The 15,389-nt window shown below is 38.0% G+C and overlaps 1 protein-coding gene across 3 annotated transcripts; it reads left to right on the top strand.

Moving 5' to 3' along the window:
• Positions 1-6,794: 6,794 nt before the first annotated feature.
• Positions 6,795-14,803, top strand: TMEM128 (transmembrane protein 128). Of its 3 annotated transcripts, none has more exons than XM_082052165.1 (5): positions 6,795-6,956; positions 8,138-8,279; positions 10,200-10,361; positions 11,488-11,596; positions 13,144-14,803. In XM_082052165.1, the coding sequence occupies exons 1-4, from the start codon at positions 6,836-6,838 to the stop codon at positions 11,585-11,587; spliced, it is 525 nt and encodes a 174-aa protein (XP_081908291.1). In that variant the 5' UTR covers positions 6,795-6,835; the 3' UTR covers positions 11,588-11,596; positions 13,144-14,803. The 3 variants fall into 3 exon arrangements, with proteins under 3 accessions (XP_081908291.1, XP_081908290.1, XP_081908289.1); XM_082052164.1 differs by having other exon boundaries at positions 12,766-14,803; XM_082052163.1 differs by having other exon boundaries at positions 6,797-6,956; positions 12,017-14,803.
• The last annotated feature ends 586 nt before the right edge of the window (positions 14,804-15,389 follow it).

The following is a 15,389-nucleotide window of genomic DNA, read 5'->3' as shown; positions in this document are numbered from 1 at the left end:
GTGAAGCCCAATGTGCACCTCAAGGAGATCTGATTCTGGGTGAGAATACTCAGTTTCAAACTGTATGAGGGTAGTTGCTGCATGACACTAACCGTGTTCCATAAGTGTCTTTCCGGCTGATGCAGTGGTGGTGATGAACCCTGAGCTAACCTCATTGAGTGGTGTCCAGTAACTTTCCTGAGGCTGACATCTCTGACAATTCATGGGCACGAACTGCACCAGATTGCACATCATCTCTCCTGCCTAGAGAGAGACTGCTGTGACAGAGAGACTTGCACTCATGAACTAGCGATATACATATTTTTGTGTGTGTGTACATACATTTGAAGACAGGCAGAAAGCAGTAGTGATTTGGGTATGACTCAAATCGTATGGAATAAGGGGTGGAATGTCCGGGTTTTGTTAAAAACAAGACCAGTTCTCTTTTAGTGATTTTTCTTTCAGCTAAGCTCTTCTAGGTGGCTGTACTTTTCTGAGTTTTACTAAAACAGGCATACTAAAGTATGCCTGGTTTTCCTCAGATGCTGTACTCGATGCTGATAAGAAGACCAACAGAATGCTGAAGAAGCTCATGTTCAGATTTATTACTATGGTAGCCAAGAAAGACTGATAAGTTTTCCCACATTCCATTGTGAGAGGGGCGTGTTTGAGGAGGGGTGGATGGAACAGGTGACTTAAATTGACCAATTAAGTATTCCATCCCATAATCGTCATACCGCCTATACAAGAGGGTGATCACGAGGGTGACTCTCTGACCATGGCCGGCATCTAGAGAGGACCCTGCCCGTCTGCCTGTGCTCTACAGGCCTCAGGCCCTGCATCCTGCACCCAGGTTCCGGTTGGCTGTGCAGTCCCACCCATGACTTCCGGGGGCCTGAGCTGCAGCAGCTGGAGCCGCCAGCTCCGCACACCCAGCTCTGCTGCTGAGTGACACCAACTCCACATCAAGCATTCGAGATTGGTTTTGTATATTTTGTATGTATTCTCTGTTTATTAGTAGCATTAGTAAAAGCCTTTAAAACTCTCCAACTTGAAGTCTAAGTCTCTCTTCCTTCCTCCTTATCTTTCTTATCATCTTTTCGATCTACAGGAAGGGGGTGGCGGGAGGTGAGGGGGGAACAGGGAGCGTCTGCCACGGTTTATTGCCGCCTTGCCTTAAACCATGACATCATGTTAAGCAGATTACCCAAAACAGTGACAGGAATTGCACAACCATCCTCCAGCTAAAATTTCAAATTGAGGTATTGCTGAATTTAGTTTTCATACCAGCAAACACCTTTCTGTCTTCCTTTCTCTCTCTGACACTATAACACACTCAGTGTTCCCTCTAATGCTTTTGTCCAATTACAATACCAGAAAAAACATGAAAAATTGACACTGCAAGATATATAAGTGGTAAAGGACTGTGAAGGATAATGGTAAAGAAAACCTGCTTATAGACATCAATGAAGTTTGTAAGAACTTTGGTTTGTGTTTAATTTTTTCAGGACTCCACAGAAAAATTACCAAGTCAAACAGCATGAGTTCTACACTATATATGCTGAACACATTATGGAAATTATCTGTACTTTCCAGTCTTATAACAGTTATGTCCATGTGCCCAAGAAGCTTTGTTTCTGCTTCATTAAAGGAGTCAGATCACAGGTAGTGGAGACACTAGACCATCTCCAAAACAATAGTTAATGTGCTACCACAGCCTAAAAAACTGCTGACGTCTATCAATACAGAAATAAAGTGTCATGCCGGAGGAGAGCAATACTCCTGTAGAGCAAATGTTTGATGAATAATAAACTTGAATGCCCATTCCCACAATTGATACACAGTCTTTCCTGTGTGAATTAGATCCATGATCTTAATTACTAAAAATAAATCAAACCAAAAAAACCCCACCACAAGCAAACAAACAACAAACCTTTAGGAAGTTTCTAAATGCCCTCAATATGAAATTCTTGACATACTGTTACAGAGGCACAGTTGCACAGACATACGTTTTCCTCAGTGGGGAAATCAGCTTTGGTAATTCCCAAGCGTTCACTTTCCCAGCCTCCCACACTTGGCCATCTCTGCGACCCCCCGCATTTCTGCAGGCTTTTAAAACGAGATCAAATCCTCAAACTGAGAGGTATTATGTACTACTACTGGGAATTGAGTAGTCAAGAACAATTATAGCTGGAGCATTGCTGCCAAATGCTTTGTATCATTAAACTGTAGTCTCAGGAAAACATTTTGAGAGCCATTGTATTCCCTAAGAAAGTAAGCACAGTTAAGCGAAACTAAACTCAATAAATTATTTAGGAGAGAGAGTGGGAAGATTTACTTAGCAACTTCTAGGACAATAGTTTATTCAGATTTATTTCATGGGTTTTTTTACATGTTTGAAGAGTAAAAGTGTTCATTCCAAGTTGGAATAAACAGTGTTCTCATTTCATATTCTTAATGCTGACTATAGCAAAAGGCAAGAGTCAAACATTGAAGCTATGTAACATTTTTATTCAGAATAACTGAAAGCATTGAAATCATCTTCCATCAAACAGATACTTCAGACTAAAGTAATCTTCTGGATCAGCTACTTTTTTGTAATTTGTAATTTTCAGGGTGAAAAAGAACATAATAGATAAATCAGATGGCATTATGTGGCATGTTATTTTTCAGTTCTTATAGATGCCCTCCTCACATTTTTAATAGCTTTTATATTTTCTGCTTTCTTTTCCTTCATGAAGATTTCATGCTTATAGGTAGTACATTCTTGATATCAAACACACTATTATATGTATTGTTTCCTTCCTAAAGGGTCAACTCAGGGCTGCACCGTAATTTAATACTCACATGAGAATTCAACTTGAGGTCAATAGTTTGTATGTGTACAATATGCAGATCTGATTGAGTTTTAACCTTCAGTTGTTTTGAGAACTGCAATAAGTGTTTTCAGTCCTTTGGTGATTTTTTCCATTGTATTGAACTTAAATAAATGAACGCTAGATGAAAGCAAGAGAACTGTAGTACTATTTGAAGGCTGGTTTTGCACCTGGATGGGTTACACAGTGCATGTACTTTCCCACTCCGTGTAAGAGAGAATATGCAAAGCTTTACTCCAAGAACAACGTTCAGAAAGGAGTGAGAATTTCTACCCACCCACTCATTTTACTCCTGATGGTGGAAGATAAGCAGCAGATTATTACTCACTTTATCATTTCTTAGTTTATTAACAGAAAGCACAGAATATATAGCACAATTATTCCTCAAAATGAAGAATATGCATACACCACAGCCACCTCCTTCAGTTAAAAATGAATACACAGAGAGAGAAGCCAGCTCTACTTAGACAAGAAATTAAGAAAATTCCAGTGAGGTCTTTTGTGAACAAACAACATTTTGGCTTACTTAACTGTTGATTTCTGTAACGGGGAAAACGTTGCACACATTTGCTGGAATACTAGAAAACTAATATGACTTTCTGAAAGTGAGAATTTAACTGGGGAATTTAATTCTAAAATTTAACTTTACCCAGTCAAGGAACATAAAAAGCTACCACTTGTCATTAAGAGTTACCTGTAATCAACATAAAAACAACTAATCAGTAAATAGAAAATATGCAGCAAGCAACAAGAAAATTAATTTTAAAGTATCTGACTAGATTGAAAAAAAATCAGCCTTCATTTTTAACTGAAAAACCCGAATATTTAAAAGCATTCAAATAACTTAGAAACCATTATTTTCTATTTAAAAGAAGAGAACATGAAATTGTTGAATTCACTCTGAAAATGTGGGAAGAATTCACGTCATGTGAGAGACCAGGAATACATGTAACAAAAAAAAAAAGTTGCAAAATCTACCCTTAGTACATTTCCTTCACAGAACCTTCAAACTCAAAAATTTCCTTCACAGACTTAAATAAATTTATCCGATCAATCACCACATTTTAAAATACTTCCTAATATTTCTGCAGGGATTCTTAAATTTTTACTTGCAATAATTAATTATTCATAATGGGCCTGTTGTTTAGATGCTTGTTAATTATGTTGTTCATTTTGTAACAGGCTCAGCTCAGGTCCTGATTGCTATCTACTCTTTAACAGATTAATAATTTCTGAATCAGAGAAGCTCTGTGAAAAGATCACAGAAAACATCTGAGCTCTACAAACACTGAACATCAGAGGTCCAGGTTAAGGTCAATAGTGAGTCAGGGAAGGGAGGCTCTTATTTCAGCTCTTTGCACAATACCTACTCTGTAGGTAAACAGGAGTCTTCAGTTTAACAACACTAACAGATCTTAACCTTTTCAAGCATACATATTTATTTAATTGCTAAATTTAAATAAAAAATATCTCCTATGAATAGATTTTTCAAAGAAAGTACATGAAGATTTCATTTGTTTCTTATTTGAATCACTAGCATGACAGTGAAGGCTGAGGTAATCAGTTCACTCAAGGGAAATAAAACAAAGAAACCTCTATTTCGTTGCTAAGAAAGCAGAGCTTAGAGGCTCCCACGAGCTGTTAACTTCAAAATATTCAACCAAACTAAATAAAAAATAGTCACTGCAGTCACTAAGGACTATGATGTGGTTTACCTAATGTGAGACGTGTTGTAAGGCTTGAAAAACAATTTCTGCTCACCATGACATGGCTCACATGAAATTCAGATGTAAATGAAGGTCCAGGTTTCTGTGGGAAAATAAATGGATAATTAAAAAAAATGTACCATCCTTTTTTCTTTTAGGCTGAATTTACTCAAAACTCAATGCACAGTAATACAGAATAACCAGAACCCTTGCTTCCCTTGTCCCTAGAACCTCACTCTTCTATACGCTATTTAGGAAAATGTAGTAATTTTTTTCCTGATAAGTTACTGTTAGCAGCCCCTTTGCAGAAAAAAAGAACATCTCCAGGTAGACTATACAACACAGTGTACATATGCATCAGGTTACATGACAAATGAAAAGCCAGTGCTGTTTTTCTAACTGTAGAATGTAGAGGCTAAGTCAAATTCTCCACTACTTCAGCACCTGCAGTTCAAACCGCATGTAAGAAAAAGTTGTGATAGTGCATTGAAAAAACATAATTCTTACATACTTGTAGGGTTCATCCCTACACTAACTAAACTGACATAAGTCTACTGAGTTAAACCTGCTATAACACTGTATGAATGAGGTTGTATATGCAGAAGATCTATTATTTTATTAATACTTACTCAAGTTTTCTTCCATCCAGTTCAAAGGGCATTTGATAAGGTCATTAGCTACCAAACAGGCTTAGAACTGCTTAAAAACAGTGCAGGTCAGAGGAACTTTAGCTTGCACCATGATTAGCTTCTACCAGTTACTTTCTACCTTTAGGACAGCCTGACATTTTTTAAGGTTTTCTGACAAAATACGTATTAATTATTTATCCACAGCCTATATCCCACTCTTTTGGCTTTTCTTGTTTTCTCAACATGAAACTACAGAGGAAGTATCTTCAAGGCTTTTACATTTATAAATGCCACACAATATGCAAAGATTGCATGTGATAAGTGAAAATTTAACATATTTCTCATAGTCACTGTTTTCATGCAAAATACGCAATTTGCCTTCTAAAAATCAAATCAGGTAACTAAACATCTGTATTTTGAACTTTATATGTAGCTAGGACTATAAATTTGACTTTGGTAAGTAAAACACACAGACTGAATTCTTTTTTCTTCAATCTACCTTATAATAATCAAAGCTTTTATTAAGTATTTTTACATTTTATGACACCATAAAGAAAAGCTTTCCAGAACAGGTGCCATACCAGACAGGTAATTCCATTCTGCAGTCAGAGGGACTCCTGCCTTAGTTTGAACTTTATGCCACATGATTTTGTCTAAGAAAGCAGGGTTTGTATGTACCACATATGTAATCAAATTAGCCTAATAAATCATTACTGTTAGAAACAAATTTCAATTTTAAAAGCTACGTTATTTATTCAATGAACATATCCCAAAAGACAGAATATGCATATTTACAGCATTCTTATAGAACAGGAAAAATTACACTAGACCTAATCTAATCTGTCAATACAATTTATGTTTCAAGTTTGTCCATGGGAATAAGCAATAAAGCAACAATAATAAGCTTCAAGGTTTTGTTTGCAGAAACATTTGAGTGTGACTCCCCACCTAGTTATGCAGAATTCAGCTACAGCTGAAACAAAGGCAACGTATTTTACTATCTTATTAGTTTAACTTTCACCTAGTTTGTCTCCTAAATATGGTGGTTCTTTTCAATTGCTCTCACGGTGTTACAGTATTCCTGCAGTTCTTGCAACCTTACAGAGCTTTGTATTTGTCTTCTAGTTAAACCACTGCTCTGTGTCACAATTGAAATCTTCCTAACATGTACTTGAAAGCACTTGTTTTGCAAAATGTGATGAGAAAAATACTTACATGCACCTATTTTTTTCGTATTTGTGATGATTTTGAAAAAATAAAAAATCCTCGGTCTGGCACTTGGTTTTACAGCACACAGTTTAGTGTTTTCAACGGGGACTAGCGTGACTGATACTGTCTATTTATAACAGATTCCTGGGCCACTAACAGGGTCATCACTGGCTCCAGCGGTGCTACCGAGCGGCCCGGCGCCCTCCGCGGGGATCAGCCGCTCACACTCGCGTTCTGACCGACCGTGGGCTCAGCCGGGCCGCGACCACACAGCGGCCGTGACCACACAGCAGCTGTGACTGCAGCAGCTGTAACACGGGCCACTCTGACAGCGGCCGCCCCAACGGCCTCTGCCCCACACGGGGCCACCGCCCCTCACGCCAACGGCCGCCGCGCTCCCCGCCCCGCCCTGGCGTCACTGCCGGAGCGGCCCAAGATGGAGACGGGCGGCAGTGCTCGGGCGCCGCTCCCGAGGCTCAGGCGCCCTTTGCGGCGAGGGCCAGAGCTCCGCGACCCGCTGCTGCAGCAGCCGCCTTCGGGGGGCGGTGGCACGGCCGGTGGGTGGTGCCGGGGGCGCGGGCTGAGGTCGCGGAGACGCTGCAGGGAGGGGAGCCCCAGTCTGCTCGGTGGGCGGTGTGACAGGAGCGGGCGGGCGGGGAGCGGTGCCGGGTGCCAGGCGGTGGCTGCCGCAGCGCTGCCCCCCGCGGGACCGGGGGAAGGGCCGGGCCCTGCCCGCGGCAGGAGGGAGGGGTTGGCGGTGACTGGACGCTGTCCCGCCGCTGGGCGCTGCCTGCGGGCAGCCCCACGGCTCCCCTCGGCGTCTGGTGCTAACAGCGAGCTGGGTGGGAAAAGGGGGATTTCTTCATGGGGACGAAGTGCTTAAATGCTCCAGACCCAAGGTTTAGTAGATGGGGAAGAACCTAGGAAATAAAAAATAAAAGTGCCTTTAAATTCCAGCAGAACTGCTAGTACACTCAGCTGGTGACAATGCATGTGGAGGAGCCAGCACTGCTGGAGGGCACCAATAACTGCCAGTGATAAAGTTCAAAGTACAAAACATCAAAGGCACCTGTGACACCTTTTTTGACAGTGTGTATAAGTATTGAGTGAGTTAGTTGGTCAGTGTCAAGAACAAAAATATGCTTTCAAATCCTCTCACTCTTGTTTTCTCTAAAGCAATATATGGTGATGAGGGGAAAAAAGAAAATACACATTTCTGCATAACAATAGTTTTAGTCTACCTGCTTAAGGTATCCAGCGTGAGTCAGGCCTGCTCTTGAAACTGAAGTGGAAAATCTCTTGTGCAATAACTGCAGTTTTGTACAAGAAAATTATTTATGCCTGAGATTGGTTTGCAAATATTAAAATTAGCAAGGATACAAATTGATTAGTAATTGGAAATACTGACCTGTCTTTTTATATGCTGGATTAATAAAAATGCTTTAATAACACGGGGAGGTTTTTGCTTAGTTAAATAACCCTTTCATAATCTAGTCAGCTGTTAATTTGTTACTGCTTTATCTTTTTATCAAAGGGTACTTCGCTTAGTCTGTTTTATTTCAGGAAATGTGCAGAGCTTTTTAGAATACTTCCTCTATAATACAAAGTGTATTATACTGAGTATAATAATCTCCAAAGATAAATGAATTAAAAGGATAAAGCATCATGTTTTACGTAAGTATAACCATATTTCATTTAATAACTGGCTTTACTGCTATAATTATGTTCTTATTTACAGAAGAGTCTACAGCTGTAGAGAAGAAAAGGAAACCTCTTACCAGACTGAATGCTCATTCTGCATTCTGGATATTGGCATCAATTGCTGCCACGTACTACTTTGATTTTTTTAAAACTATTAAAGAAACTATTCAAGCAGACAGGTAAGGTACCTTTTCTTACAAAGCAAATAGTGTTTTCATCTTACAATCATATTCAGTTTGTTAGATCTGAACACTGTGTTTTAAATCTTGGATCAAGAAGATCTACAATAGAAATAGCAGGAGCTGAGACTGTTCAGCCTGGAGAAGAGAAGGCTCAGGGTGATCTCGTCAATGTATATAAATACCTGGTGGGAGGGTGTAAAGAATACAGAGCCAGCTTGTTTTCAGTGGTGCCCAGTGACGGGACCAGAGGCAGTGGGCACAGACTGAAACACAAGAGGTTCCCTCTGAACATCAGGAAACAGTTTTTCACTGTGAGGGTGACCAAGCACTGGCACAGGTTGCCCAAGGGGGTCATGGAGTCTCCATCCTTGGAGATACTCAAAACCTGTCTGGAAATGGTCCTGGGCACCCAGCTGTAGCTGACCCTGCTGGAACAGAGGGATGGGGCCAGATGACCACCTAAGTCATTATTATTAAACTAATTTTTAAGTAAATGCAATACTTAAAATTTTGCTATAATTATTTTTTCTTCAGGTTCTACTGAGCCATTTGTCTACATGGAAAATTTGTTCTATTAGCACAGCATTTTAATACTGTAACTTCTAGTTTACACCTAAGTACAAGAAATTGCTGCCTGTTTTGTGGAAACTGTTGGTGTTTTATTTTAATCAGAAAAAGCTGAAATTAATCTTTAAATGTCAAAATGAAGTTATTTTCTCTAGAAGTTCTCTAGAATTCTTTGAGCAGACCAGTGAAAGTTTAGTGAAATAATTTCTATTAAATAATTTCTATTTCTTCTCTATTAAATTATTTTCAATGGGATTGATATTTTTGGATAGCTTCACCTGGAAGTGCTTTTAAAACTATCTCATTGTCATTGTTGTATCAGCACATGGAAGCTGAACAGGGCCTTGCTCTATGCTGTGAGGTTCTCTGGAGCTGCTGTTCCAGGCTGGTGTAGATACACCTACATCCACTTGGCTGTGGATCCAAATGAGTGACTCCAGGATGTGATCAAGGTTTTAGGTGGCTCCATCTGCAACCTGCAGGAACTTGTCTTCCTGCATTGCTTGTTTAGCTAGACTATGGCAACTGCTCTCTTAAAGCAGATTTCTTAATTGGTAATACTGAGGTAGCAAAATAGCATATGATAATTGCTGTAGCCTACCAGAGCAAATGTTACCTGAGTAGTTTATTACTCTTTGTAATTTAGTAATCAAACTATAGTAATAAGAATTTCCTTTTAATTTTGGGGTTGTTTTTTTTTTTGCTAAATATACATTCAGATAAGATTTTAGTGAAGTGTAGCTGCCTCCCAAGTTGTCTCTCGTATCTTTTACTCCTGAAGTGTGTCCTCAAAGAGACTCAAAAGTACGTCTTCCTAAATAATCACATACCCTGTGTTTTTTTGATTTTGAGTTTGAAATCCTGGATTTCTCCATGCTTTTCTTCAGCTGCAATAAAGAAATATCTTCATACTTGTTTTCTGTTAAATTTCAGAGTTAATAAACTTTAAACCTTATTAAAGCTTTCTGCAAGATTTCTGTTGCACAAAAATCAGTAGTCTAGTGAGAAGCTAAAGTGCAGTGAAGCCTTTTTACCTCATTACTGACAAGGTATTTTTTGTGTGGTGGTATAGTAGATCTGACAAGGTCTGTTGCATTGCATTTTCAAAATATTTGAGGGAAAAGATAAATGACAGGAATGATGCATTGCAAAATTAAATTCAGTCATGTCTATTAGACAGCTTTGGAAGGGCAAAAATATTTTGTAAAAGTAATTGAAGAAAAAAACAACAGGACCTCTAGGCCCATCTGTATAATTAAAAGCTATTGTCTGTTCTGTCTCTAGACTAGAATGAAGATTAATGTGCTAACTGCAATATGACTGTGCTTAATGTGCTTTCCCCCCCCACAGCTGGTGGTTTTTATCTGGCAGCTGTTTATTGGCTGCATGTTTATCTGTTGCCTTTTACTGCATACTATATCTTGAGTGGTATTGTGGAATTCAGGACTACGACACACAGTATCCAGCACTGATACCTATCACAACAGCTACCTTTATTGCAGCGGCCATTTGGTAAGTATGAACACTGTACAGACAAGCCTAACTGTGTTAAAGGGCTTATTTTATAAAAAGTATAGTTTCTCTAATTCTATTAAGTGTGTTGGTGACAATATCAGTTCTATGTAGCGTAATTTCTTCCACTTTCAACATTCACCCACAAAGCAGGAGTTACAGCTGTCAAAACTGTATATTAAGTATACTTGTAAATGTACCTTATCTTTTCTGTCTTGAAAATTTATAGGGAAACGGAAGTCCTTAGCTTTGTTAGAATAAACTGCTCACCTCTGACAGCTGTTTGTGAGGTTTACAAATGAAGACAAAGGTGTATTCTCTAGCTGAGAAAAATATCAAGCAATCTATAATAGCAAACATACTGAAATTTATACTTCCGATTAGGTTATATGAGCTTTAAGGGTTTATATTTTGTCAGAGAATGGTACTTTTAGTAAGAGCTACTTTATTTATGAGATTATAGAAGTCAGAATTGAGCAAATGTGCATGTGAATGAAAAAATTATGTATGTGTGTGCAAGCATCTTTATTTGCTCTATGAAAGCTGGTTCTCCCTTTAAGTGTAGATGTTGTATCTGAGTAATATCAGTCAGTATTTGTTGCAATGCTGGGGGGAAAAAAAGAAGACTGAATAAGATAAAGGTTCCCTGTTGTTTAGTATTAGTCAAATCTATAATTCTTGTAAGTCAGTTGTAGAATAAATTGTTTGCCCCCTCTGTGTCCCCTCTCTGTAGTTAACTCAATCTGCTTGGCCCGAAGTAAAAATTAAGCCTTTTCTCAGTTGCAGTGTATGCCCATGGAAAAATCCAGAGTATTTTCAGGCGCTTGATATATAGAGATCTTGAAAGGAAGAGGTATTTTTACCCTTGATGGGACTGAGTGTAAGTACTCAGTGTAAAATCTGCAAGAGCTACAGAAGTTCTAGGATGAGTTGTCAGTAAATAAAGAGTAAACTAAACTATCAATAAGCGGGTGCTGGGGTTTTCTCTCAAGTTGTAAAAAATAAGTATTTTTCCAGATTAAGTAATTTAAATCTCTTTTCCTCTTGTGCCATGTTTTCTTCGTGTGGCTGGTATTTCCATAATATGACAATTGAACTTACCAAAACTTCCTGCTTTTATTCCCAGTTTCAACGTTGCCTTGTGGCCTGTCTGGTCATTTATGACACCTTTGCTGCTCTTCATTCAGTTTATGGGTGTTGTGATGCTTGTGTCACTCTTGGGATAAGTCCTTCAGGTAAATAATTGAATTGTTTAAGCACGTGAAATTATTGATCTTGTTGCATGAACTGCTTTTTTGACATTTAAGGTTTGTAAGACCACTTAAGGATTCCCTCTCAATGCATTGTATATGCTTTTAGAACATTGACATTTTGTGGCATATAGATTAACTGGAGAATGTGCAAGTGTCCTAAGGGGAAGAACATCCTTTTTCTTTTCTTTAAGATTCCGTTCTAGACAGTGAAAACAAGCAATTAGTGAGTGGATGGGTTTGGGGAGTGCAGGCCAAATACCTGCAGCTTTTATACAAACCGGAAAAATGTGAAGTTGCTTGACATGATAGTAAAGGGGAGAAGCTATTAACATCCATATGCAACTGTCTTATCTATTTTTACTTTTTTAAAATTCAAATTCTTTGTCTTATATTTGTCTTTAGGTATGCTGTTTTCATTTTCTGTGATGAACAGTCCAGATCAACCTCCTGGAAAGCTGCCTAATATTAGAAGTTCTTTGTTCTTCCTAAAAAACAACCTTTCACAGGCAAAACCTGATATTTTGTTGACTTGAAAAATTTATTCTCAGTAACTGCCACACTGAAAAGGAGTTCTTGCATCCTTTGTTAGGATATACTATTCAAATTAGTCCTGTGAAATAGAAAAAGCTTAAGGAAGACATCAAAGACTGCTCAGTAAATAGGGTTAGGGACATCCCCTCCATCACAAGTGTCTGCATCATCCAGTCAAGTGTCTCCTTCAGCAGATCTTGTGCTGTACTTCTCAAGGGAATCTGGGGAAGCCTGTTTGGTTTTGCTGCCATCATAAATCCTTTCTGGTGAGGAAGTCCCCCAGCATTTTTATGACTGTATAAAGAATGAGACAATGCTGGATTTTGAGTGTAGCCTCTTATAGTGCTGGAGTTGTAGGCAAAAAATACTTAATGGCTGGGAGAGTGAAACACAGCTTTTGTTTGCATCAACAAACTGAAAGTGGTGTTGGATTTTTTCCCTATTTTCTGGATTTCTGATTTTTTTAAGGAGGTAATTAAATTAGGTCATAATCTGGCAACACCTATAGACTTCTGAAAAATACGATATTTACTTCATAACATTTTAACTGTTTATAGGAGCTTTAGTCACAGTTGATAATGCAAAATTCTTCAAATCATGTTTGTTCATTCTGTCCTTAGTTATGTTCTGCCTGAGCACTGGAAGAATGTGGGGAAAGCACATACTTCAGGGCTGATTGTATAGCAGATTAAACCAACAATTCTGCATTAATTTGTACTTAGAAAGTAAGAAGTACAAGTGAATTACAGATATCCTGAACAGCCGAACCTTATAAAGTTCTGGCTTTCTATATGAACAGACAGGTAAATTCTATTCTACAGAATTTATTAATTTTGCATTAGGCCAGATAATTATTGGCGTAATAATTAGGGCCAAAATATTATTTGGTGATGCAAAATCATTAACTGATCAATATCAAATTAGTACAAGATACAACTTGTGCAATATATGCAACCTTACACCATTTTTATTAAAGCTGGATTTGGTTTTTCTTTCAGCTTCGTGTGAAGGACTCAAGCAATTGTTATCTTGCAAAATGGATGTTACTTTTGTTACATTCCAGTGCTTCTGTTATTTCTAATACTGCTTGTTTGCTCTGACACTGTAATTCTTAGAGTACCTGGGCATAACCATAGGTCAGCCAGTGGCTGGGAAAAAGCAACTGAATAGTGAATAATTGAAAGACAGGTTTTACCTCTCTTAGTAACATAAAGCATTTCATCCCTGCTTTCTGAAGCTTTTATTTATTAATATATTTCAATATTAATCAGATGGGCAATAAGTCAGTTACATAGTCCTAAATCCTATTTGAGCACTCCAGAGGTCACCTAGTCCAATTTCCTGCTCAAAGCAGGTTGGTTGGTTTAGGATTAATTGGTACTTTGTAAGTGGTGTGGGGTTTTAATACTATATTAATTCAATTTGAATTGACAGCTAAAGTTATCTGGAATCTGTGTTTGTACTTGTAAACTTACTCATAGATGACACAGGAGACATTTATTGATCTGTTAAATTTCTTATGTGTGTTATCATGTAGGAAATATTTTATTACCTAATCTCTTGACTTTGGATCTGCTAGTATTTGAAAAAAGATAGGGATCAGGGTAAGGGCCTAGAAAGCTGGTTGACATGTACATCATTGTTAATTTGATAGTGCCATCAGTGAAATAAATAAATTCTACTTGTGCTGATATAGTTTGCCCACAGCCAAAGATAGATGATCAAGCCATGAATAACAATGGTATGAACAATATTAACACTACACAAGCAATTAAGAGCACAAAGAAAAGTCTTTTTTTCATTCTCAGCAGTGCCTGTTAATAAAGTTGCCACTTTTCTTCCTCAGAAGAGGCTGATATTAACTTCAATGCCATTAGTCATACACAGCTGGGCAAATAAAGTAACTTTGTCTGTTCGCTTTGGCTGAGATACCTAAGTATCTGGAAACCTGTGTGCCATTCAGCTGCTGGACCATTTTATATAGATCCTTGTGTTAAATACCTTGACACCCAGACCTTTTGGAAAGTAGGAGAATGTAGAAACTAAGTATGGAAGCTTCTTAAAATTTTCTCCTCGTGACTGTTGCTTGAAGTCTTGACAGTTAGAGGAGACCGTGTTCTTCATTCTGACTTTCGAACTCACACCATTGCTGAATACACAATCCATGAAATGTTTAGTAATGAAAAATACAGACATGGTCTTAAGCTGCTACAGTTTCATTAAGGAAAAATGTTGCTGTCGATATGCAACACAAAGGATCAGTGAAACCAAAATAAAATACGTTTAGCACTACCATTAAGTAGCTTGTAGAGTAAATTAACAGCTCAATTTGTTTAAATGTAATACTTAAGTTTTCCAAAACCAGTTGTATTTTACACCTTTAAAGGGCGAGTTGCTTATCTTCAGACCTGCATCTTTAATAAATTTTAACAATTTTAAGTCTGCTTACAGAGGTACATTTGAGTAACTTTGTTTATTACGGTATTTAAATGCACTGTTGCTCAGGGATGGCAATTATCACTGTATTTTTATTTGTCAACTATATAAATGCTCTAGGTGTTTTCAGTTGCTTTGTACTCTTGACTTAAGATTACTATTTGCTACATGTTTTTTCAGATTTATTTTTCTGGACATCTTAATAAACTTTGTACAAAATGATCAATTATTGTTAGTACTTAATTGTTTAACCATCCAGCGCCACTGTTCTTGGTGACTGCCAGCCCATCATTTTGCCTTTAAAATAGATATTCATGTAGATTTTAAATACTGTACTTGACTTGGAGTATGTCTTTTCATGACCTCTCAGCTGGGTTTATTGAGGGTGTAATACCATTCTGTTCACCTTTAGAAAACTCAAATCCCAGTCAGAGATGCGCATTGTACAAAGTCCTGCACAGTCTTTCAGTAAGTTTTGAGTATGTAGTGCAATACTTAGTCACTTACTTGCTTAGAAGGCAGGAGTGGCCAATCTAGAAAGAATTTAAAACAATGTTTGCTGTAATTAGCAACCTAACAAAATGTTGCTGCCACTTCCAGTTCTGTGAACTCCTTGCCTCTGTTATTTTGCTTCTCACCAAATAAAGAATGTAGGGAAAGCGATTAGAAAGAGGTCTCTTAATAGTTTATTGAAAATAATTATTAGATGGTCAAAATCCCTACCTCTACCAAAGTTGGAATACAATAACTGGCTACAGGCCACTGTAGGTATTTTCTGTATCCATTTACATTAATTTCATTTGAGCAT

Source organism: Streptopelia decaocto (assembly GCF_964273445.1).
Source record: "Streptopelia decaocto genome assembly, chromosome: 4".
NCBI classification, from domain to species: domain Eukaryota; kingdom Metazoa; phylum Chordata; class Aves; order Columbiformes; family Columbidae; genus Streptopelia; species Streptopelia decaocto.
Note: the sequence above shows the minus strand (reverse complement) of the source record. Positions and strands in the feature narration are given on the sequence as shown.